This window comes from Pecten maximus, chromosome 2, assembly GCF_902652985.1.
Source record: "Pecten maximus chromosome 2, xPecMax1.1, whole genome shotgun sequence".
Taxonomy (NCBI): domain Eukaryota; kingdom Metazoa; phylum Mollusca; class Bivalvia; order Pectinida; family Pectinidae; genus Pecten; species Pecten maximus.
In genome coordinates, this window is record NC_047016.1 from 14,272,293 (window position 1) to 14,296,661 (window position 24,369).

General features: G+C 36.7%; 1 protein-coding gene across 3 annotated transcripts in view; it reads left to right on the forward strand.

The window, feature by feature from the left end:
- LOC117318561 overlaps positions 1-21,147 on the forward strand; it is a 49,822-nt gene extending 28,675 nt beyond the window's left edge. The window contains exons 1-6 of one of the 3 annotated variants that reach the window (XM_033873543.1): positions 5,980-6,037; positions 11,689-12,015; positions 13,132-13,322; positions 16,838-16,905; positions 17,275-17,329; positions 17,843-21,147. In XM_033873543.1, the coding sequence (XP_033729434.1) occupies positions 11,883-12,015; positions 13,132-13,322; positions 16,838-16,905; positions 17,275-17,329; positions 17,843-17,926 (531 nt within the window). In that variant the 5' untranslated portion in view covers positions 5,980-6,037; positions 11,689-11,882 and the 3' untranslated portion in view covers positions 17,927-21,147. Of the gene's footprint in view, positions 1-5,979; positions 6,038-11,688; positions 12,016-13,131; positions 13,323-16,837; positions 16,906-17,274; positions 17,330-17,842 lie in introns of those variants that run through there. The other 2 variants (XM_033873535.1, XM_033873548.1) reach the window with 2 other exon arrangements.
- The last annotated feature ends 3,222 nt before the right edge of the window (positions 21,148-24,369 follow it).

Below are 24,369 nucleotides of genomic sequence, written 5' to 3' on the forward strand. Positions count from 1 at the left end.
GGGGTATTTGACACCTGGTATCACTGTAGACCCTCACTAGTTACCTAGGTATGTGTATGTGACACCAGACATCACTGTAGACTCTCACTAGATACCTAGGTACATGTATGTGACACCAGACATCACTGTAGACTCTCACTAGATACCTAGGTATGTGACACCTGACATCACTGTAGACCCTCACTAGATACCTAGGTCTATGACACCTGACATCACTGTAGACACTCACTAGATACCTAGGTATGTGACACCTGACATCACTGTAGACCCTCACTAGATACCTAGGTCTATGGCACCTGACATCACTGTAGACACTCATTAGATACCGAGGTCTATGACATCTGACATCACTGTAGGCCCTCACTAGATACCTAGGTCTATGACACCTGACATCACTGTAGGCCCTCACTAGATACCTAGGTATGTTACACCTGACATCACTGTCAACCCTCACTAGATACTTAGGTATGTGACACCTGACATCACTGTAGGCCCTCACTAGATACCTAGGTCTATGACACCTGACATCACTGTAGGCCCTCACTAGATACCTAAGTCTGTGACACCTGACATCACTGTAGGCCCTCACTAGATACCTAGGTCTATGACACCTGACATCACTGTAGACACTCACTAGATACCTAGGTATGTGACACCTGACATCACTATAGACACTCACTAGATACCTAGGTATGTGACACCTGACATCACTGTAGACCCTCACTAGATACCTAGGTATGTGACACCTGACATCACTGTAGACCCTCACTAGATACCTAGGTCTATGACACCTGACATCACTATAGACACTCACTAGATACCTAGGTATGTGACATCTGACATCTCTGTAGACTCTCACTAGATACCTAAGTCTGTGACACCTGACATCACTGTAGACCCTCACTAGATACCTAAGTCTGTGACACCTGACATCACTATATAGACACTCACTAGATAACGAAGACTTTGACACCTGATCATGATCACTATTGACCTCTAGATACCAAGAATTGCATTGGATCAAGTAACGATCTTGCTAAGTGGGCGCAAATTGTTTAGTTATTGACATACTCCATCAGTCATTGTTGGCATGACTACAGGAATCTAGTAATAAGTTTCGCAGTAATAGCTAAGCATAGGTTATTGCATGGTTTTCGAGTAATAAGGGATTTATTACAACAGAGTGAAGGGAGGGTGAAATAAGTGCAGAGTAACGAGAAATCATGAAATAACTGACTTACTGCATACTTCTCACTTCAAACAAATAACCTAATAAACTAACTATTAACTAAACAAAGCTACGGAGTAGACATTTCACTATTGAATCTTTTCTATTGAAACACTTAATTGGCATAAAGTTAGATGACATATGGGTATCTGATTTAAAAATTTGGAGAATTTGGAGGTTAAACAAAATAAAAGATTTTCAGTACATGTAATTGATAAAGTATAAGGTCTTTATTGTCTTTTAAATTAATGTAAAAAATAATTCATGATTAAATTGAATCAAGTTCTATCATGATTATATTAGACATGATGATGATGGTGATTGAATGATGATGATGATGATTATGATGATGATGAGGAGGAGGAGGAGGAGGAGGAGGATGGTGATTGAATGATTGATTAGGAGGAGGAGGAGGAGGAGGAGGAGGAGGAGGATGACAATTGATGATTGATGATGATGATGATATCGATGATGGTGGTGATTGAATGATGATGATGATGATTATGATGATGATGATGATGAGGATGATGATGATGACAATTGATGTTTGATGATGATTGATGATGATTGATGATGATGATGATGATGGTGGTGAGGACGAGGATGATTATTGCAGATGAGGATGATGACTTTTGATGATGATGATGCTGATGATGATTGGATGATGATGATGATGATGATGATGATGCTTGAAGAGGAGGAGGAGGAGGAGGAGGAGGATATGATGAGGATGATGAGGAAGAAGATGATTGTGAGTAGTGATGATAATTGTTAAAAGATGATTGCAGTAGTGTGCAGGTGATATATTAAAATTATTGATTGTTAATGATATATGTGTTTTGGAAAATAAAGAAATTATAAAAAAAAAAAAAAAGATTATATTGGACATGTTTTTTTTAATTGCTTCTCGTGAAGAGTGATATTTTTGGGGTTGAAAATGTCATATTTAGAGGATTTTTAGCTGTCTGAAAGGCAGTGAGCTGATGACATATGGTAGAGCATCAGCTGTCTGTCAGCAATCTAGATGTCTAGACATTCAGCCATTGTCTATCTCTCCATTTGGTGTCATTTTCCTCTATAAATATAACTTCTTCTTAATAATCAACCGTCTCAGTGTCATATGGTATTGGAAGATAAGCATGCTGGGATATAGGGCTACCAAGTTTGTTCAAATGAAATAACTTGACCTACTTTCATGGTCGTAAGTGTTAAGGTGCTAAAGTCTTTAAGTGACAATTCTTTCCAGTAATTGTGAGGCACAGGGTCATAATAATGGATCAATAGTGTGCTAGGGTGAAAGGCTGCCTAGTTTATTTGAATAAATGACTTGAGGTCAAAGGAGTCGAAAGTGTTAAAGACTTTGAAGGACTTCTTCTCATTAAGCAAGAGGCCAGTATCATGCTGGGATGAAGCTATACAAAGCTTGTTCAAAAGAATGACCTTGACCTTTCAAGATCACAGTGGTCAATAATACTGAAACCTTGTATTTATTGATATTGGTTCAGTGACATGCTGGAATGAATGCTACGAAGACTTGTTTAAATAAATGTCCTTGACAAATTTTTAAGTTGACCTTCAACTTTCTTATTTACAGATATATCAAAACAGGATATATATACATGTATATATTATATTAGTTGACCAACATTGTCTACACTTTTCCTGATATACTGCATTGTATTGCACAATTAGCCTGCACGATTAGTGCAACTCACTACTAGTCTGATTACTGTATTTGTTTGATTGTTTGAACTTATCTTGTAAGGTGTACAAGATGCTATTTACATTGCTGTGTGTTGTATGTATTATTGCACACACTATGATGATATTGTAGTACGAGGAGTGTAAGTTGTCTATTTTGAGTGATAGAATGTATGTCATTAAATATCACCGTACGATTCTATTTGCCCCTGTTATATTTTTGTGTTGTATATAGTGAACTGCGCATGTTATTATCATTCTATAATGTTTTTATGTCAAAGCGTGTATCACTATGTAAGGATGTAAACCTGAGTGTGAACGAATTTTCTTTTCTTTCTATGTTGTTTGAGATTTATGTGTATTTTGTGTTATTTCTATTGCTCTTCAAATTTGGAGGAAATAAAGAAATAATAATAATAATTAAGCAAGAGGCCAGTATCATGCTGGGATGAAGCTATACAAAGCTTGTTCAAAAGAATGACCTTGACCTTTCAAGATCACAGTGGTCAATAATACTGAAACCTTGTATTTATTGATATTGGTTCAGTGACATGCTGGAATGAATGCTACGAAGACTTGTTTAAATACAAGCGTAAATGTCCTTGACAAATTTTTAAGTTGACCTTCAACTTTCTTATTTACAGATATATCTTTTAATAGTTAGTGGTATTTTATTAGAGAAGAAATGCTGATTATTAGCTTACTGCTGCACTGTCTGAAGTACCAAGATGTGTTGTAATTATATTTATGCTATACCTGTGGTCTGTGATCATTCAAACACCTTCTTAAGCACTGATTGGAATTTATTCTAATCTGATAAGAAGCATCCCTCGGTGGTGGGAATTAATCAAAGTGTCAAGGCCACTCATAGGTGCTGTGATGATGGATTGAAATACAGGAGAAAAGGAAATATATGAATAGAAAATGGCTTATAATAAGAAGACATTTTTATTGTTTTTTTTAGTGCGTTCCTGAAAGTTTTACTGATGATTATATTATTTATCCTATGTCATTTTAAGGAATTTATTTACTTTAAAAAGGCTGTGGTTGCATTAAAGTTGTGATGAACAGTGAAGAATTAAGTTTTTGAACCTCACTTGAATTGGCATACTATGATTAAGTTTAATTCTTAGATCGATTAATCTGTGATGTCCACATGTTTCTTGATAAACCACATCGCGATTCCCGTGAATTTACTCTACCAGTTTATTTTGGTTCCTAAGTTTTTAAATTGTACTCAATTTACTACTTTTTTTTCTCTCTGTGTAATAACTGATCTGTATCCCAATTAGAGGTCTGACACCTTTCGTTAGAAGAAACTCGTCTTGGAAATCTAATTTGTTCCCGTTGAATTGGCTTACCTTCTGTTCCGGTGACTTGTTGAATCGCACGTTCATGTTATATACTTTGTGCAAGCAATTCTCTATCGACTGATTTAAAACATGCAACTTCTTTATTGCTATCAGAAACTCTTGATACGGAAACAAGCTAAGCCTAATGTTAGGTTTCGCCTCATAATTACTTCAACTCAACCAGCATGGCCATTTTTGTGTGGCCTATTTCTCGGAAATGACGAACCAATCGGAAGTATTCTACATTCATTTTAAGTATCGAATGTAAAAACAATCAGAGATTTCACTTATTGATTTTCAATTGGAAAAGCAGAGACTAAAAACAGTATTTGACGGCCGAGGACCATTTTTATCAACCCAAGAGCTCAAGGTGACTTTCCAATGTCGCATAACTAGTGTATACGAGTTACCTCCCATCACACAAACCAGGAAGCAAGTGTAATAATTTTCACAGAAAGAGTTCGGAACACTCGGGGATAAAACAGGTTATTGTGTAAGATTTAAGCTTTAACTTAGATTAAACAAATGTCTTAAAACATATAAATGTGTGAATCATATTACTTATCACAAACAAATACCTCTCGGAAGGAGACAAGATTGTCTAGTGTGTTGTTAGCATTTTTTGGGAAAAATTATTTCCGGTCCTATTCTGAACTCCTCAGGATTTATTATTGAAAAAGGCGACATTTGATTCCCCCAAGAGTTCCGTATGAATTTGTTCTAGCGAAATTTGGTGATGACTGCTTAAGGTTGCTGTTTCACAGCACCTAAAAATTATATAAATGTAGGAGATGACCTCCCCAGGAGGCTGAGGGGCAGGATCAAACGGGGGCAAATTAGGTATATTGCTGTAAACAGCTTCTCTAAAACTGCACTGGGATATTGCTCATATTTGGCTGGAAGCATCCCTAGGTGGTGAGGATTGAAATGTGTACAAATGGTGGGGCTGACCCCCAGGGGACTGAAGAGTGGGGCCCAATAGAAGTAATATTGCAAATTCTTTTAAATCCTTCTGTTTCAATTCAATGGCAGGAATCCATTTTGTCCAAACAGTCAGATTGAATCATCTTTGGGCTAAGGGAAAATTATTTCATATAAACAGTGGGTCTGGTACCACTAGTACTGTGGCAAAATCTTGTCCAATATGGGAAATTTGACTAATTTGAAATCTTGTAGATATGACAAGATTTTGTCGTAATCATGATCAGTTCCCAATATTGGAGATACTGGTGCCCTAGCTAGAGTAATCACTCTGTGTCTCTCCTTCAGACTGTCCATCTGTTTGTCTATCCATCCACAAATTTAGTTTTCAGCTGTTAACTTTAGTATTTATAGATTGGTTTACATGAAATTTGGCCAGGATGTTCAGTTTACAAAAATATATAATTATATACTGACGTGATCAATAATCAAGGTCAAAGGTCAAGGACATCAGGCTAAAAGGTCTTTTTTGTTTTTATCCTTACACTGATGAATATATTCTTATGACATTATGAAGCAAAAATTGTTAGAATTAAACAAATATCAAGGTCACTAGGTCTAAGGTCAAGGTCATTTGGATCAAAAGTCAAGGACAATATGGATTAACGATGTTGACCCTGGCTGTTAGCTTTATATACATGTACAGTGGGCGAGGTTTGAATAAATTAAATCAAAGCTAATATATGAATAATATTCTTGTCTTTACATTTATATTAGCCCAGCAAACATGGAGAGGTGGAAGGAAACAAGAGTCACATCATAGTATATGTATAAGGTATAGTTGCTTCCTTATTATTGGTTTTGAAGTCCAAATGTCAAATGTTTAGAATCAGAAGGTGAAATGTTAGTTATCTGTATCAAGTGGCAGATCCCAGACTGGGAGATTATTTTTGTTATATAGTTATCAAGTAACAATAGAAATAGGTGTGGTGATCTATTTATAATCAGTGAGTATTTTCAACACTGCAATTATTGGGGGAAAAGAATCAACCTTATACATTTATATGGTATATAATTATGAACATCTTTTTGTGGCAGTTTCTTGAAACATTTGATACACATAGCAATTTCATTATTGTAGCCTCCAGTCTTCCTGAAGAAGAACTGTGCATACATCCAGTTGGACAGAGTGGACTGTTCATGTCTTTATGGGGGTAGATTGACACCTATATTTAGCCATTCTACCTAATACATATGTACATAATAGTATAGCAATCTGTCGACTCAAATAGTTACGATTGACAGGCCAGCTTCCTGGATATGGTCAGATGGGCAGTAAAATACATACTAGATAATTATATATAGAGAAAACACTGATTTGTTAGAAATAGAACTTATTGTTATATTTTATAAACATTTTTGCCACAAAATGTCAACAACAGAACGATTAGATTACCTCTTCCAAGAAAGATCCATCATTAATGAATTTGACTTACATCACCTACAGGTGGGGTTTACATTAGTCAGTTTAGTATATATGGGGCCTGTTATCTTCACCAGTTTCCAGATATAATTTATACCTATATAAGATTTAGTCAGTTTTGGACTACTGTACAAGAATGTCCAGTATCAGATGGTGGCTAACCAAGCCACTTTAGGAACACATCACTACTGACGTGCTATATCTAGCTGGAAAAAAACCCCAGTATGTTAGAGAAGCATTGTTTCCTGTCTTAGATCTGACTATTGATTTTAGACCAGTGTGTCTGGTAGTAGTACCAAGTCCTATGTCCATACATGCTTAGGAGGCTTCACAAATTATGTTCCATACCAACAGCTCACAAAGATACACTTTCCCTAGTCCTGTTAAGGATACAGATCTATAGTTATTACATCCAAACATACAACGTACAATTCCTCAATTCTGGGAGGGAAACAGATATTATATAACACCCATATATTCTACATGTACATTCCACAGTTCTGTGAGGGAAACAGATATTATATAACACCCATATATATACTACATGTACATTCCACAGTTCTGTGACACAGATACAGATATTATAGGACACCCAAACACACTACATGTACATTTCCCCAGTTCTATGACAGATACAGATATTATAGAACACATACACCCAGTGTACATAGGTCTATCAATGAAAAGATGTGTAAATTTGATTTGTACACAAATAACATCTCATTGTACATACGCTACATCTCATTGTACATACGCTACATCTCATTGTACATACGCTACATCTCATTGTACATACGCTACATCTCATTGTACATACGCTACACTGGTCATAATTTGTCTGATGAAGATGATAGAGTCACTGAAATATCACGTTTTAAAATAAAGTTTATTCAAAGAAATGGTAACATCTAAAGTTCAGGTCATAAAAATTGGTGTCAATTTAATTTAGTAATTTTGTTTTAAATCTTAAAATTTAAGCCAAGGGAAAATGACCAGCTGTACATATATAAACATTGTAAGTTAAAGACTAGCTTGGGTAGTACTACAACTGTAGCCATGAACCCAAGTTTGCTCATGGTTATTTTTCCGTTTGAATGTGCTGCGCTATTAACTGACATGAGTGTTTAGAGTACAATATATCAGTGAAGATTGCTTGACTGTCTAATAATCCCAGGGACATGCCAAACACTACTGTAGATTGTGTTAAGTTTCCAGAGAAAAGGAAATTGCCTTTTGCCTTCAATAAAGAGCCCGTGTAAAATGCGATGTTATACCCTACCAATCAGGCAAACTTTGAGTTATCGAGGTTATACTGAAATCATTTAATGAGACCACAGAAATACTTCATTTTGGCTTCACTCTAGCTTGACAACAGATCCATTAAAGTGTGCAGGTATTGGGGTATGTCCTTTAAACCCAACAGTTACAATAATTAATGTAAAAAAAATACTTGATGTAAAAAAAAGTTTTCTAGGCATCAAGTAAAGGGTTCTTGTAATAGAAATTTGCAGTATATTTTTCACCCTATTCTGTGTCTGTGCAGGTGCCTATTAAGTTCGCTAACTTCCCAAAGTCTGTGGTATTATGACTATAATATGTGGTGTCTTCTGCCATGGACCCTCAATTTGTGCTCCTCACTCAGGGCACCAGATAGGCTGACCAGACACCAGCTTAAGGCAGGCACTTTGCTTAATTGAAATATATTTATACTGAAGGACTACCTGTGCATGTTGTCCTGCATATAGGCCAGTTTGGCATGAGTGGTGATACCAGATTCTTTGGGGAATTATAATACCAGGTTCCTGGTTTTTATGCTAAAGCAGGTTGATATACAGCAAAAGATGGCAACTGAAACAACAGTGAATAAAGAAATCCCATATACATTGTATGTAGTTTACTTTTTGATATGCTAGCTGTGATACAGTGGGCTTTGTCCTCTATTACCCTTCCTGTATGAATGTTTCCTTTATAATAAACAAGTTCCTCTCAATCCCGAAAAGTCCTAGGGTCATATGACATAGTGTAGTAGTATTAATTTAAGTTTGATTTATCCCTAGCGAGTATATATCTACCAGTCAGCTCGGCAACTTGTGTTAGACTGGGATTTCATGTCCAGTATCTAGTTCACAGGTGATTAATTAACATACCTGTAGACATTCTTCAGATAGAGCAGTTGAAGTATGACGTCGTCAGGTCATTTCTGGGTGATTGGGGTTGACTTGTCATGCTGTGTGTTCACTGGACAGTCGAGAATGCTATGCAACTAAGCATGTTGAACTGATTTTTACATGTAAAACAAATACTTCATCCCTGGATTTACCATATGTTAGCAACAATGCAGTATCTCATTTCATAAAAATATCCCTGTACAAAGAACAAAAACAATAGCTCAGAAAATTATTAAACAGCTTTATAAGTACACATACCCTCTGGAATAGCCAGATTCTGCACAAGAAAGAGTTCACTTCATAAGATGTACATGAATGGTACAGGCCTCTTGGACCTCTTGCTTCCATTAACTTATACATGTATTTTGCTTTTTAAGGTTCTCTTGGTGATAGTTTCCTTTTGTCCTAATAATCCACAGTATTAAGATAAATTAATCAAAATCATGCTCAACTTAAAGCTGAAACTCATTGAAGGTTTTGTTGATTCTGAAGAGAAGTAAAGACTATTATCTGTGTATGTATGTATTTGTTGTGGTAGTGTCAATATTTGTAGAGAAACATTGTAGGTCATTTACATCTGTTCCTGTTACAGCAACTACCGAGGTAGTATATTTTAAGCTAAGAATTTGGAGCATATCAATTAAAGGATTATAATTCTGGATGTAATAAACTCAATTTCTACCACAATGGATGGGTGTTATTCAACTCCTAAGGCATGAAGTTATTATTACAACTGTTGAATAACATTCAGTTTATACCACACATCGATATCTTGTACTATGAGAAGAAACCAGAGTACACAGAGAAAACCCATGTGGTCATGATGAGGCAGGTTTCTTGTACCTTTTCACCTCCGGTCAGGGAATCAAACCCTGGCCACCTTAATTATAAGCTATATATATATACACTGTATATATATATATAGGTGAAAGACTAGTGTGATACAACTGTACCACCCGACCTCGAGCTCCCTAATATAGGATATGATACAACATTAATGTGCTTATTTACTGTCGACAGAATATCCTTTACTCTTAAAGTGTTCAGATGTTCCAAGAAATTAAAATTTTCAATAATATATAGATGAACATGTACACATCTTTGGGAAGATATATATCCTTGTCCACTTAAACAGGATATTACATATACTCTCAAGTTTATTTAATATAACAACTTAATGACTACTTTTGGTAAATCTTCTGATTTAGTATACACAGAAATAGATAGTGGTTTGTTAATATATATTGATTGATCTACCGTGAAATATTCACTACTTTAATAAAAATAACACAGCATGGTAGGTTAATATTATCTACTGTGAAATGTCTGAATCACAGTTCACCTGGATAAAGTGATATTACAAATATTTATCCTGTTTTGGATCCATCTCTCAGTACCATGCAAGGAATTAAAAAGTGAAAACTTTTCTTTAAATAGCATTTAGCTTTCTAGTTTCAAAAGTGATAAAAAGCAAATTCATTTGAAAAGCATTCAACATCAATAATATACCCAATCTTGACTTCTCTGTTCTGTTGTTTTACACTATAATAATGCATCAGACCAAATTTGAACAAAATCCATTCAGTTGTTCAGGGAAAGTAGCAATTTAAAGTGTTACCTCTATTTCCACTATTGGCCCCTACCCTCAAAACCCAGAGGAACAACACCCTCCATTCAATCATGCTCCAGAACAAAATCAAAATTCAGTAGTCCTTTATGATTAGTAGAGCTATAAAGGTCTTGCCTCTATTTCCCATATTGGGCCCTACCCTTCCTGTTTAGGGAGACCAGAGTTTTCATTTAAGCAAAACTTGTTGCTCTTTCTCCAACAATGCTAAGCTCTGACTAAATTTGGTCAAAATCCATTCAGTTGTTCAGGACTATAATTACGATTGAAAGGAACAACCTTTATTTCCCTTATTTGGCCCCACCCATCATGCTCCAGAGGGACCAAAAGATAGCAATGTAGACCCTAGCTGATATATGTTAATGTTAAATGTTCTCTACTCTGAAAATCTGAGTAGCACTAGTCACAGTACAATGTAGCATTGAATGTTTGTCCCCAATATCATTGATTTCACAATCAATATATATTTGAACGTCCAATGTTACAGGTGTTTGTTCAGTTTCCCTTTAACGTGATATAGAACAGGTGGTGTGTACAAAATGATTCATTCCTATACAAATTTGCCTACATAGAAAAGCCCTCACTTACCGTAATACTACAAAATTTGAAAGATTACTTGGTACAAAAAAAATTTTTTTTAGAGGCAACTATTGATTTTAAGCCGGAAGGAGGTACATAATTGATGTAGTTAGTGCTACAAGGACCCCAACAATAGTAGGCAAAGGTGCTTCATTTGTCTCAGTCCTCCAAATTATCTCTCTTTGATTTGATGAAAGCCCGTTATGGTAGGTCTATGTGGAGTGTGCTGTAGGCTCATCACAGCTTAGTCACGTTGCCATGGTTACATAGGCAGTCTGTGATATGTTTTGCTGTAAATGTATGTTTGGTAAATAAAACTCTGTATTTCAATAGATCATCTTCACATATCACTTTCAATACGTGTAAATGATTTCTTTCATATTTCCAAATCAATATTTGTGGAAATTGATATTTTTTTCAAAATGAAGTTATCCGCCTAAAGTCTATTTTATTGTAGGTTATTTGTAAGTTTTATATTTCTGCTTTCTGTAAATTGTAATTCAGTTAGTATGAGGATGGGCTGTTCTCGTTTTGGGAGATATGAAATCACTGATGTAATAAAACTGTATAAACGAGACAGCGATATAAAGAGTGACTACAGAGTTACCTGAAGATATTTCTCTTTACAGATTTCACCAAGACATACAAAAACAAGGCAAGATTTTACCATGATTGCCTCCTGAAAATCCCTTATCGCTGAAGATTTTATCTCAAAATGAGGCTGTAATTAAAACACCTCCTAGTGCCAGACAAGGGGAGATAATGTGTGCTTTACAGAGGGTTCGGTGACAGGAGGTATATATAGAACGTGTCAGCTTACTCCATGTTGCTACCCAAAGGAGAAATGGGGTGCGGTAGAAGCAAGCATCACTCCAGGGAAAGTAGCATGACGGACATGGACTCCGACTCTAAAGCTAAACGAAACAAAACGTCCAAGGAGAAGAAAAAGACAAACAGTAAGACACAGAAACTCCATCAGTGTCCATAACACAGTAGTTGATAGTCTCTATGACCTGCTAAGTGTTCTTACTAGTCAAATTTTCTCTTCTGTAAGAGTAGGGGGGGGGGGGGGGGGGGGGGGGGGGGGGTCTGTCTTATAAGTATGAATGTAATACCAAAGTTTGTCGTCAGCACTCTAGCTAGCGGCATTGATCATTCCTTGAGGGGTTTTGATCAAACTTTACACAATGATAAAGGACCATAATATCTTGGACAAGTTCAAGTTTCAGGGATTTTGGATCAAGGTCAAGGTCACTGTTGATATTTTTACCAGGGCAGTTACAAAGGGGTTTTGTACAGTATTGCTTTAGGAATATCAAGTAAACTCGTTATGTTTTGTTCTATGAAGCTACATGCATACACCACCATCAGATGCTAGGCTGTTCAAATCGCCTTTTGTCTGTGGTTCCTCATCCATCTGATCCATCTGTCCATATGTAAACAATAGCTGTTATCACTATTACTTGAGAGGTATTGAAAGGTATTTTGTCCCTAGTTGTACCTGTTCAATTTGGAGCTTGATTAGGACAACAAAACAGCCAACAAGTATGAGAAGTCTGTACAAGTTAAGGCTTTCCTCAGTCCTTACATAGCTAGTATTAGTTTGTTATCTCTTAATTGTCAGAAAGCTCTTGAGAGATCTTTCACGGATTTCATTTGTATGATCAAACATGAAATGAAAGGGAAATATCTACAAAAATATCCATCAGTATGGGGGGAAATGGTAGGTATGTTTTAAGGTATCTAGCTGTTTTGAAAATAGTTTTAATGCATTTTGGTGTAAATTTATCAGTAACTTAGTTTATTTAATCACTTTTCTGTCTGCTGTAAATCTCAGTTACTCATGAAAGTTACTATATTATACCATGGTCAGTCACAGTAAATCATGATAAATCATTCCTAGTCAGAGGTAAAACAACTGACCAATTAAATTGATTTATTAGAACATCACTAATAATTAGACACAAAATTCATCACAGCATATTATTCCACAATTGATTTAATTGAAATTCAGTGGTGTATACTTCACAGCAGATATTTGTTTGCCTGATACAAGTGTTGTATTTTGACAGTAGAGAAGAAGGGCCATTCTGAAGTGACGATTGACCGGCCTGTTCCTACTGTTGTTAGTAAGAGAGGACAGGAAGTGGAGTCTGGGGTGCTCAAGTCACGGCGTTCCACACCAGCCCATAACAATGGAACTGTCTTACAAACTTTACAGACAGAAATTAAAGTGACTGTCAACGAAGAAAAAGTTATTCCTGTAAGCGGTTAACCAAAGTATTCAAAACTTGGGTTGAGTAAAACCTTGGGATAAGGTTATCAAATAAGAAATGTCTTTGGTAGAAATTTTGGATAAGGGGCATGTTAAAAAGAAAATTGCATGGCTTTAGTAGAAAGTAAGGGATAAGGTTTCAGTTAGAAATGGCTTCTGTAGAAATTTGTTATAAGACATTAAATTATACTAAAATTGTACCTAATCTTCATAACACTTATATACAAATGATATAATATTAATCAAAAGGATCAAATGAGAAATATTAAAAACTTTAAAACACTTTACCTGAGAACTATAAGATCTTCTGTACTGATGCTTGGGTGTTATTTAAATTTGTAGACCAGCTGTGTGAATAACTGTTATTTTGTAAAGGTTGTGGGGCAACTTTGAACTTTTATCACCTTGTATTTTAATCTTCCCCTTTCTTCAGGGTGTGATAGAGAAATCTCCAATCTGAGAGGTGATGTCATCATAGTTGTCTAATCAGAGGCAGGTACAGCCTTATTGGTTAGACAACTAAGAATACCCCCCCCCCCCCCCCCCCCCCCCTCAGGTTGGAGATTTCTCATGTCCTCATGCAGGGGATGATTATTAGCTCACCTGCCCTAAGGGCAAGTGAGCTTATGCCATGGTGCGGCGTCCGTCGTTCGTCCGGCCGTCCGGCGTCAACTTTTTAGCCCACCATCATCAGATGGTGGGCTATTCAAATCGCCCTGCGTCCGTGGTCCGTGGTCCGTCCGTCCGTCCCTCCGTCCGTCCGTCCGTCCGTCCCTCCGTCCGTCCGTAAACAATTCTTGTTATCGCTAATCCTCAGAAAGTACTGAAGGGATCTTTCTCAAATTTCATATGTGGGTTCCCCTTGGTGCCTAGTTATGCATATTGCATTTTGAGACCAATCGTAAAACAACATGGCCGACAGGCAGCCATCTTGGATTTTGACAATTGAAGTTTGTTATCGCTATTTCTGAGAAAGTACTGAAGGGATCTTTCTCAAATTTCATATGTAGGCTCCCCTATGTGCCTAGTTATGCATATTACATTTTAAGACCAATCGGAAAACAACATGGCCGACAGGCAGCCATCTTGGATTTTGATAATTGAAGTTTGTTATCGCTATTTCTGAGAAAGTACTGAAGGGATCTTTCTCAAATATCATATGTAGGTTTCCCTTGGTGCCTAGTTATGCATATTGCATTTTGAGACCTATCGGAAAACAACATGGCCGACAGGCAGCCATCTTGGATTTTGACAATTGAAGTTTGTTATCGCTATTTCTGAGAAAGTACTGAAGGGATCTTTCTCAAATTTCATATGTAGGTTTCCCTTGGTGCCTAGTTATGCATATTGCATTTTGAGACCTATCAGAAAACAACATGGCCGACAGGCAGCCATCTTGGATTTTGACAATTGAAGTTTGTTATCGCTATTTCTGAGAAATTACTGAAGGGATCTTTCTCAAATTTCATATATAGGTTCCCCTTGGTGCCTAGTTATGCATATTGCATTTTGAGACTAATCGTAAAACAACATGGCCGACAGGTAGCCATCTTGTATTTTGACAATTGAAGTTTGTTATCGCTATTTTACAGAAGGTACTGAAGGGATCTTTCTCAAATTTCATATGTAGGGACCCCTTGGTCCCTGGTGTTGCATTTTGGGACCAATCAGAAAACAACAGACAGTCATTATCGCTAAATCTTAAATTTTATATATAGGTTCCCCTTGTTTGAAAAGTACTAGAGGGCTGTTTCTGAATTTACGCAGATTAGTAAGACTTAGAGGAAGGGAAAAGTAGAGAAAAGATCAATCTGACATGGAACCTATAAAGATCATTCAATGGTGGGCGCCAAGATCCCTCTGGGATCTCTTGTTCATTTAAACAACTTCTTCTCAATAACCAAGAGGCCCAGGAACTTCATATTGGGCCTGTAGCATACTGGGATGAAGGGCTACCAAGTTTGTTAAAATAATTGACCTTGACCTTCATTCAAGGTCACATTTGTCAAATAGGCTATAATCTTCAAACGACTTCCTCTCAATAACCAAGAGGCCCAGCGACTTGATATTGATCCTGTAGCATGCTGGGGTGAGGGGCTACAAAGTTTGTTCAAATAAATGACATTGACCTTCATTCAAGGTCACATTTGTCAAATAGGCTATAATCTTCAAACGACTTCCTCTCAATAACCAAGAGGCCCAGCGACTTGATATTGATCCTGTAGCATGCTGGGGTGAGGGGCTACAAAGTTTGTTCAAATAAATGACCTTAACCTTCATTCAAGGTCACATTTGTCAAATAGGCTATAATCTTCAAATGACTTCTTCTCAATAATCAAGAGGCCCAGGGACTTGATATTGGGCCTGTAGCATGCTGGGGTGAAGGGCTACAAAGTTTGTTCAAATAAATGACCTTGACCTTCATTCAAGGTCGAATGGGTCAAATAGGCTATAATCTTCAAACGACTTCTTCTCATTAACCAAGAGGCCAAGAGACTTGATATTGGGCCTGTAGCATGCTAGGGTAAAGGGCTACCAAGTTTGTTCAAAGAATTGCCTTGACCTTCACTTAAGGTCATATTGGTCAAATAGGCTACATTCTTCAAATAACTTCTTCTTAATAACCAAGAGGCCCAGGGACTTGATATTGGGCCTGTAGCATGCTGGGGTGAAGGGCTACAAAGTTTGTTCAAATCAATGACCCTTGACCTACTTTTAAGGTCACAGGGGTGAAATCGGCTTAAATCTGTAAACAATAATTTTGCGATAGCCAAGAGCCTCCTAGACCAGATATTAGGCCAATAAAATGCTGGAATGGTGGACTAGAAAATTTATTAATATGAATAAACCTAGCTTACTATGATAATCAGCATAGTATCTGTAGAAATGACCTCAATCAACTTCAAAGTTGCTGTAGAGCCAGGTGAGCGATACAGGCCCATTGGGCCTCTTGTTTTTTAAATCATACTATTTTATTCATGCAGGGTGCAGTTATTCACATATTAACAAAAAACATACTTATTGTAATGTAATACAATGTTGATATCAGCACATGCAATCATACCCCTGGGGTTAACGAGAGAAATCACACTCTAGAGGTGACAAAGAAATCACACCTTAAGGGTGACACAGAAATCACACCTTAAGGGTGACATAGAAATCACACCCTAGAGGTGACAAAGAAATCACACCCTTGGGGTGACATATAAATCACACCCTTGGGGTGACATATAAATCACACCCTTGGGGTGACATAGAAATCACACCCTAGGGTGACAAAGAAATCACACCTTAAGGGTGACACAGAAATCACACCTTAAGAGTGACATAGAAATCACACCCTAGGGTGACAGAGAAATAACACCCTAGAGGTGACACAGAAATCACACCCTTGGGGTGACATATAAATCACACCTTAGGGGTGACATGACAGAAATCACACCCTAGGCTGACAGAGAAATCTTGGATCTGTGAATGATGGGGGAAATACATTTTTTTTTCAGAATGAAATAACACGTGGTAGCCTTGGTATGAAAGAAAAGACAGGAGATGGCCAAAATCAATTTATACGGTAATCAATTTCGTCGTTATTGCATATCATTTATCACAGTATGAAGGTTACTAAGATATTTGTAGCTAATAGTTAGCTTTAGGAATTCAGGGATAGATATTGGACCAGCCAGCATATACATGTGTACCAATATTCATCAGAATTGATATTAACCTTTACATTCAACAAAAGTGTTATCAACCTGGCCAGCCACAGTACCTAAGTGTTATAAACAGCTTCCAAGGTTATGTTGATGGAATCATAAAGCTGTGAAAAGTATAGGATAGTATGTTCACTCTTTTTTTAAAGTCGCTACAATGTTAGTAAAGAGGGAGCTTTGGGGTATTAAGTATGATAAGGTAAACATATTCCTTGTTTTTGTCTTTTCAGAGTAACAAATAGCCAGATAGAATTTTTCAAAATGCTGGATGAGAAAATAGAACAGGTAAAATTTCCTTTTATAATAACAATCAGTATTCATTGACAAAATGGTTTTACTAGACCTATATTGTTCCTGATTTCTCTATTAAAGGTGATGTCTGGTCAGTTTACCCTCAGTAATAGTTGTTATACTTGTATAACACATTAAGTGTTGGTAGGATTATGTTGAATACCTGTTGTATCTGTGATAGAGGTGATAGGATTATGTTGAATACCTGTTGTACCTGTGATAGTGGTGGTAAGATTATGTTGAATACCTGTTGTACCTGTGATAGTGGTGGTAGGATTATGTTGAATACCTGTTGTATATGTGATAGTGGTGGTAAGATTATGTTGAATACCTGTTGTACCTGTGATAGTGGTGGTAAGATTATGTTGAATACCTGTTGTATATGTGATAGTGGTGGTAGGATTATGTTGAATACCTGTTGTATATGTGATAGTGGTGGTAGGATTATGTTGAATACCTGTTGTATCTGTGATAATCGTTGGGCTAACACTGTTGATGTTTTTTCAGGGTCAGGAATTCACGTCAGAAGACAATGTGTCCCAAGCAAGTGATCCTGCTTCCACAGACATTTTAAGGAAATATACACAATGATACTCATCTTTTATATTAAACCTAACCATAGGTGAAGGTGAAGGCAGGCCTTCTATCTTATACCGCGGTGTGCTAGACAGTCCCAGGATGTCATATGTTACTGGACACCATGACAAACGGTGTTACTTTGTTTACGATGTTGTTTATATTTTCTCCTATCACGCAATAGTATATATTCCTGGTGCAAGAGATATTGAAAGCTGCAATGACAGGTGCAATGACATGGTAGAGGATAGATGCAATGACTGTATAAATTATTTATGTACTACTGTGCTCAATTAGTAGAATTTTAATTTTTTTTTTTAGTTTACACCTGCTATTAATCACTCTCTTTTTAACAGTTCTGATCTCTGATTGGATGGTGCAATCAAAATGCATTTAATTGAACATTTATAAGTATGATGTTTAAAAGATTGTCATCAAGTTCTTTTTTTACAATTGCCCTATGAAGACACTTGAAAATGTCCTACATTACACTGGCTCTCATAGCCATATTTTATTTTCCCACCATCATACCAAAAACAAATATGCAACATTTTAGATGCATACATATGCAATGATTACACAATATGGTTTGGAATGACATAATAGTGTTCAATCCTATTTTCTGTTCAGTGGTTCGTTGTCTATTAATTGTAAAGCAGAATTCGAGTCTGGGGTAATAGGTAGCAGGGTTCTGGGTATTGGCCTGGTATAGAATTCGAGTCTAGTGTGATAGGCAGCAGGGTTCTGGGTATCAACTTGGTATAGAATTCGAGTCTGGGGTGATAGGTAGCAGGGTTCTGGGTATCAACCTGGTATAGAATTCAAGTCTAGGGTGATAGGTAGCAGGGTTCTGGGTATTGGCCTGGTATAGAATTTGAGTCTAGGGTGATAGGTACATGTAGCAGGGTTCTGGGTATCGGCCTAGTATAGCATTATGGTAGGACAGTTTAAAGAGAATGAAGCATTAAAAGGTAATGTGAAGAATCTTCTTTACTCAGAATCAGTGCTGCTTATATGACTCTACAAGATCTACAAGACTTAAAACTATATATAATCATTGTATACTCAATAAAAACAATAGTCCCAGAAATTCAATGTACAATTCATATGTACATGTATATATATGTATTACATACAATTTAACATTGTGAATCACATTCTGATTGTTTCACTGTTAATGATTTTCATTTTATATTAAATGGATAAATAGTGGTTAAAAATAGATCTTTGAACTTCATATTGCCATTATCCAGTCATCATTAATTTACCCGAGAAATCTATCGTATACATACTTACAGGGAGTATAACTGCAGCCTCAAAAAGTCTCCTGACATCTTATCACATGTTGTTTTGAAATATGTTATTCTAAAATCTTGCTTCCAAATTAAACTTTATTTTCAATGCTACATCATTAGCATATTCCATCTTTTTGTAATACAGAGTTATCTACTCTTGTGAGCAGGTATTGATTGTTACATCATAAGTTTACATGAGGAAATTTCATTGTTTCTCGCAAATTTATGACGTTGCTCTCACAAACAGATGACCTGCTCAGAGGAGCAGATAACTATGCATTACGAAAAAAAAAATGGAATTGGTATTACAAATATTGTCAATTTCATAAAATAAAAAGATGGAATAGGTATTACAAATATTGTCAATTTTATAACATAAAAAAATGGAATTGGTATTACTGTAGTTTATTGAAAAATAAGGAAATAGCATTTGTTATGAACTACAATGGCCATGGGTGGGCTTATTACCAGGCATGGAATTATTTAGCTTATCGCTGAATAAATATGGTAGCGAACGGTAGGTTACACCGATTCTCCTACGCATTGAAAAAAAAGATAAAACTGGTGTGTGTGGTGTGTAGAGTTGTAAGATAAAATGTTTTCTAAAAGCAGTTGATAGTTTGATGACAACATAATTATGTATGATATTTATGATTCTGATTGGATTGTGCTTCTTCAGTGACTAGATTTTCCCCTGTATATCTGTAATAGTTTAACTGTATTTAAGAATCTGTTCATTATCATTCCATTGTCTTGTATCATTCTAAGTCCCAGATGATATTCTCTGTCTTGGTAATTACCAGTGCACAGTCATATATTTGTACTCAATGTAAACTGCCAAAGATTTACACTATATCATTACATAGTAGTTTGTTATTCTCTACATAATATGTCAAACAGGATTCTCAAAATGATGCCGACATCCGTGAATGTTAATATAATTTTAGAACACATTCACACTGATGCTTTGGCTGCCTGGAATTATCACTACCCTATCATAGGTATGGTGATAAATAAGAATTTGTCTCAGATTTTGTACGTATGGTCGTGTTTCTCTGGAGCTTTGCCAGTGCACACACTTATGGTACGATAAGGTCATGTTTCTCTGGAGCTTTGCCAGTGCACACACTTACGGTACGATATGGTCGTGTTTCTCTGGAGCTTTGCCAGTGCACACACTTACGGTACGATATGGTCGTGTTTCTCTGGAGCTTTACCAGTGTACACACTTACGGTACGATATGCATTCATAGTCACATAAGACTGGTAATCCATGCTGATATATATATATTGTTTATGTTTTATGTTGCCTCTTACAAAAGTATGTTTAAGGATTTTGATAGTGATCCATAAAAGCTAGCTGGCCAATTGTCTGTACAATAGGTCCCATCTATGTTACTCTCTTTATAAACAATTTATCTGTCTCAGTCAGAAAGGTTTATTTTCTATTTTGATGGTGTTAAGTGGCTGGAACTATATGGACTAACACCCCCTAGGAGAAATTATAATGTGGACAATTAGAAAACTTTGCAATATTCTTAGAAAAAATAGTACAGAAAAGAAAATAATCTCTTAATTCATTAATTTAATTTGGATACTTTATAGATTCATTTTGAAATGAAAAAAATTGGATTACATTTCTCACAAAGATAAAAATGTGGTCTTTTTCATTTTGAAGACATTCCCACATCACATGAGATATACCTAAAATGGCAGTTGAAACTGATTTTGTTTGACACTGATTTCACCAATGTTGTATATTAATTATGATTTAGAATAGTATTTGTTTTGACATATGTGTTGTATAAATACTTTCTCTGTCCATAGCCATCTTAAAGTCTGCCTTTGAAATACTCATGTGAGAGGTGTAGAGATGGTCATCAGAATACCACTGAAGAGACAGGAAGGAGGTGGTCTCTACAACTAAATATCTAAAATGTACTCATATTTGTTTAAGTTTTTAATATTTATTTTATACAAAAGACTGTGTTTATAAGTTTATAAGTGTAGTTACTGTAGCTCACATACCTAACTGTACTAGTTTGGTATGCCTGGAATGTTCCTGGATTATTGGAATAGATTTCAAGTTTGATTTTTTTTAATTTTGCTTATGCACGTTTCCCATACATTTTTCCATGTATAGAAATATCTGTTCTTAGAGGGAAATATTTATCTATTTTACAAATTCAACAGTGATGTAGTAAAAGTTGCGACCCACATACAATTTAGAATTGACAGCAACCCAAATCTTAGTCAGGTTTACAGAATATTGTTTGTATATTATGATACACTAACATTCCTTGTCCATCACACAAGGTATCGCCATCATGTGAATCAGTTTGGAGGATGTTGATGAACTAGTGAGATGAGTGTTATGTCGGATGTATCTATAAACACAGATTTTACTGCCACTAGTCGGATAAAGAAGCCATATATATAAAAGCTGTGATATGTTCTACAATTCACATGTCTGTTTATATTTACACTGTCATTCTAACATTTCCACATATTATACATGTTACTAATTATCAGTCTTATTACTTGTTTTTAACGATTCAACGTTATCACTACCATAATTTATATACATGTAGTTACCTAAATAATTCAAAATGGTTGATAAGATGTTGATGATAAAGTTTAACTACATTCTTGTTCTTCTGTAGATTATTACAAAATGCTATAAATATATTATAACAGTAAAATGCTATTATTACATTAAACAGTAAACTGCTATTATTACATTATCACAATAAATGCTACTATTTCATTTTAAAACAAAATGCTATTAATAGATTATAACAATAGAATGTTATTAGATTATCAGGTATATGGACCATAAAATACCTTAACTCTCTGTCACCCTCTGTACTGGACCACATAACTCTGTCACCCTCTGTACTGGACCACATAACTCTGTCACCCTCTGTACTCAACCACATAACTCTGTCACCCTCTGTACTTGACCAAATAACTCTGTCACCCTCTGTACTGGACCACATAACTCTGTCACCCTCTGTACTCGACCACATAACTCTGTCATCCTCTGTACTCGACCACATAACTCTGTCACACTCTGTACTCGACCACATAACCCTGTCACCCTCTGTACTCGACCACATAACTCTGTCACCCTCTGTACTGGACCACATAACTCTGTCACCCTCTGTACTGGACCACATAACTCTGTCACCCTCTGTACTGGACCACATAACTCTGTCACCCTCTGTACTGGACCACATAACTCTGTCACCCTCTGTACTGGACCACATTACTCTGTCACCCTCTGTACTGGACCACATAACTCTCTGTCACCCTCTGTACTTGACCACATAACTCTGTCACCCTCTGTACTCGACCAAATAACTATCTGTCACCCTCTGTACTGGACCACATAACTCTGTCACCCTCTGTACTGGACCACATAAATCTGTCACCCTCTGTACTCAACCACATAACTCTGTCACCCTCTGTACTCAACCACATAACTCTGTCACCCTCTGTACTCAACCACATAACTCTGTCACCCTCTGTACTCAACCACATAACTCTGTCACCCTCTGTACTCAACCACATAACTCTCTGTCACCCTCTGTACTTGACCAAATAACTCTCTGTTCCCCTCTGTACTTGACCACATAACTCTGTCACCCTCTGTACTTGACCACATAACTCTGTCACCCTCTGTACTCAACCACATAACTCTCTGTCACCCTCTGTACTTGACCAAATAACTCTCTGTTCCCCTCTGTACTTGACCACATAACTCTGTCACCCTCTGTACTTGACCACATAACTCTGTCACCCTCTGTACTCAACCACATAACTCTCTGTCACCCTCTGTACTTGACCAAATAACTCTCTGTCACCCTCTGTACTTGACCACATAACTCTGTCACCCTCTGTACTTGACCACATAACTCTGTCACCCTCTGTACTCGACCAAATAACTCTCTGTCACCCTCTGTACTCGACCAAATAACTCTCTGTCACCCTCTGTACTTGACCACATAACTCTATATCAACCTCTGTACTCGACCATATTACTTTCTTTTACTCATGGGAAATTGGCACACTTTCCGTCATTGTAGCTGTATGTGTGTTTACGGGAACATTTGTTTACCTGTAGGTGTGTTTTAGATTATTCGGAAATACAGTAGGTTGACAAGATTTATGTGTAGCTATTATAGTGTTTATACCTGTAGGAACTTGTAGATACCTGTTTTTACATTTAATTATCTTTGTTTACCTGTAGTTACCACCTGTACATGTGTCATCTTTTGTTACATGTAGGTTCCTCCCTTGTCATCATGTCTCTATAAAACTAGTTAGTTCATGATGTAAGATGTTAAAACTGGTTGGTATGATAAAGCTATATCACTACCATCTTAAAATGTTTGTTTCAATCACAAGATAATTGAAATGATCTCCCTTGTGTTAGGTATGTACCTATTGTATTTGCATTAGTTTTACTCTGTTTTTATTCTGCACAATCTTCAACAGTTGCCTTTAAATAATTTGTAATGGCTACTGGACAGATGTTTCTTAGATTGTGCATACAGGTTCCACGTGGGACCTAATTGACAAAATGTCCTTTGTTTTCAGATGGTCATACTTGGAGTATTGAGGATGGGGGTATAGAGGGTGAAAGTGAAGTAACCCCTGGAGTATTGAGGATGGGGGTATAGAGGATGAAAGTGAAGTAACCCTTGGAGTATTAAGGATGGGGGTATAGAGGGTGAAAGTGAAGTAACCCTTGGAGTATTGAGGATGGGGGTATAGAGGATGAAAGTGAAGTAACACTTGGAGTATTAAGGATGGGGGTATAGAGGATTAAAGTGAAGTAACCCTTGGAGTATTGAGGATGGGGGTATAGAGTGTGAAAGTGAAGTAACCCTTGGAGTATTGAGGATGGGGGTATAGAGGGTGGACGTGAAGTAACTCTTGGGAGTATTGAGGATGGGGGTATAGAGGGTGAAAGTGAAGTAACCTGTGGAGTATTGAGGATGGGGGTATAGAGGGTGAAAGTGAAGTAACCTGTGGAGTATTAAGGATGGGGGTATAGAGGGTGAAAGTGAAGTAACCCCTGGAGTATTGAGGATGGGGGTATAGAGGATGAAAGTGAAGTAACCCTTGGAGTATTGAGGATGGGGGTATAGAGGGTGA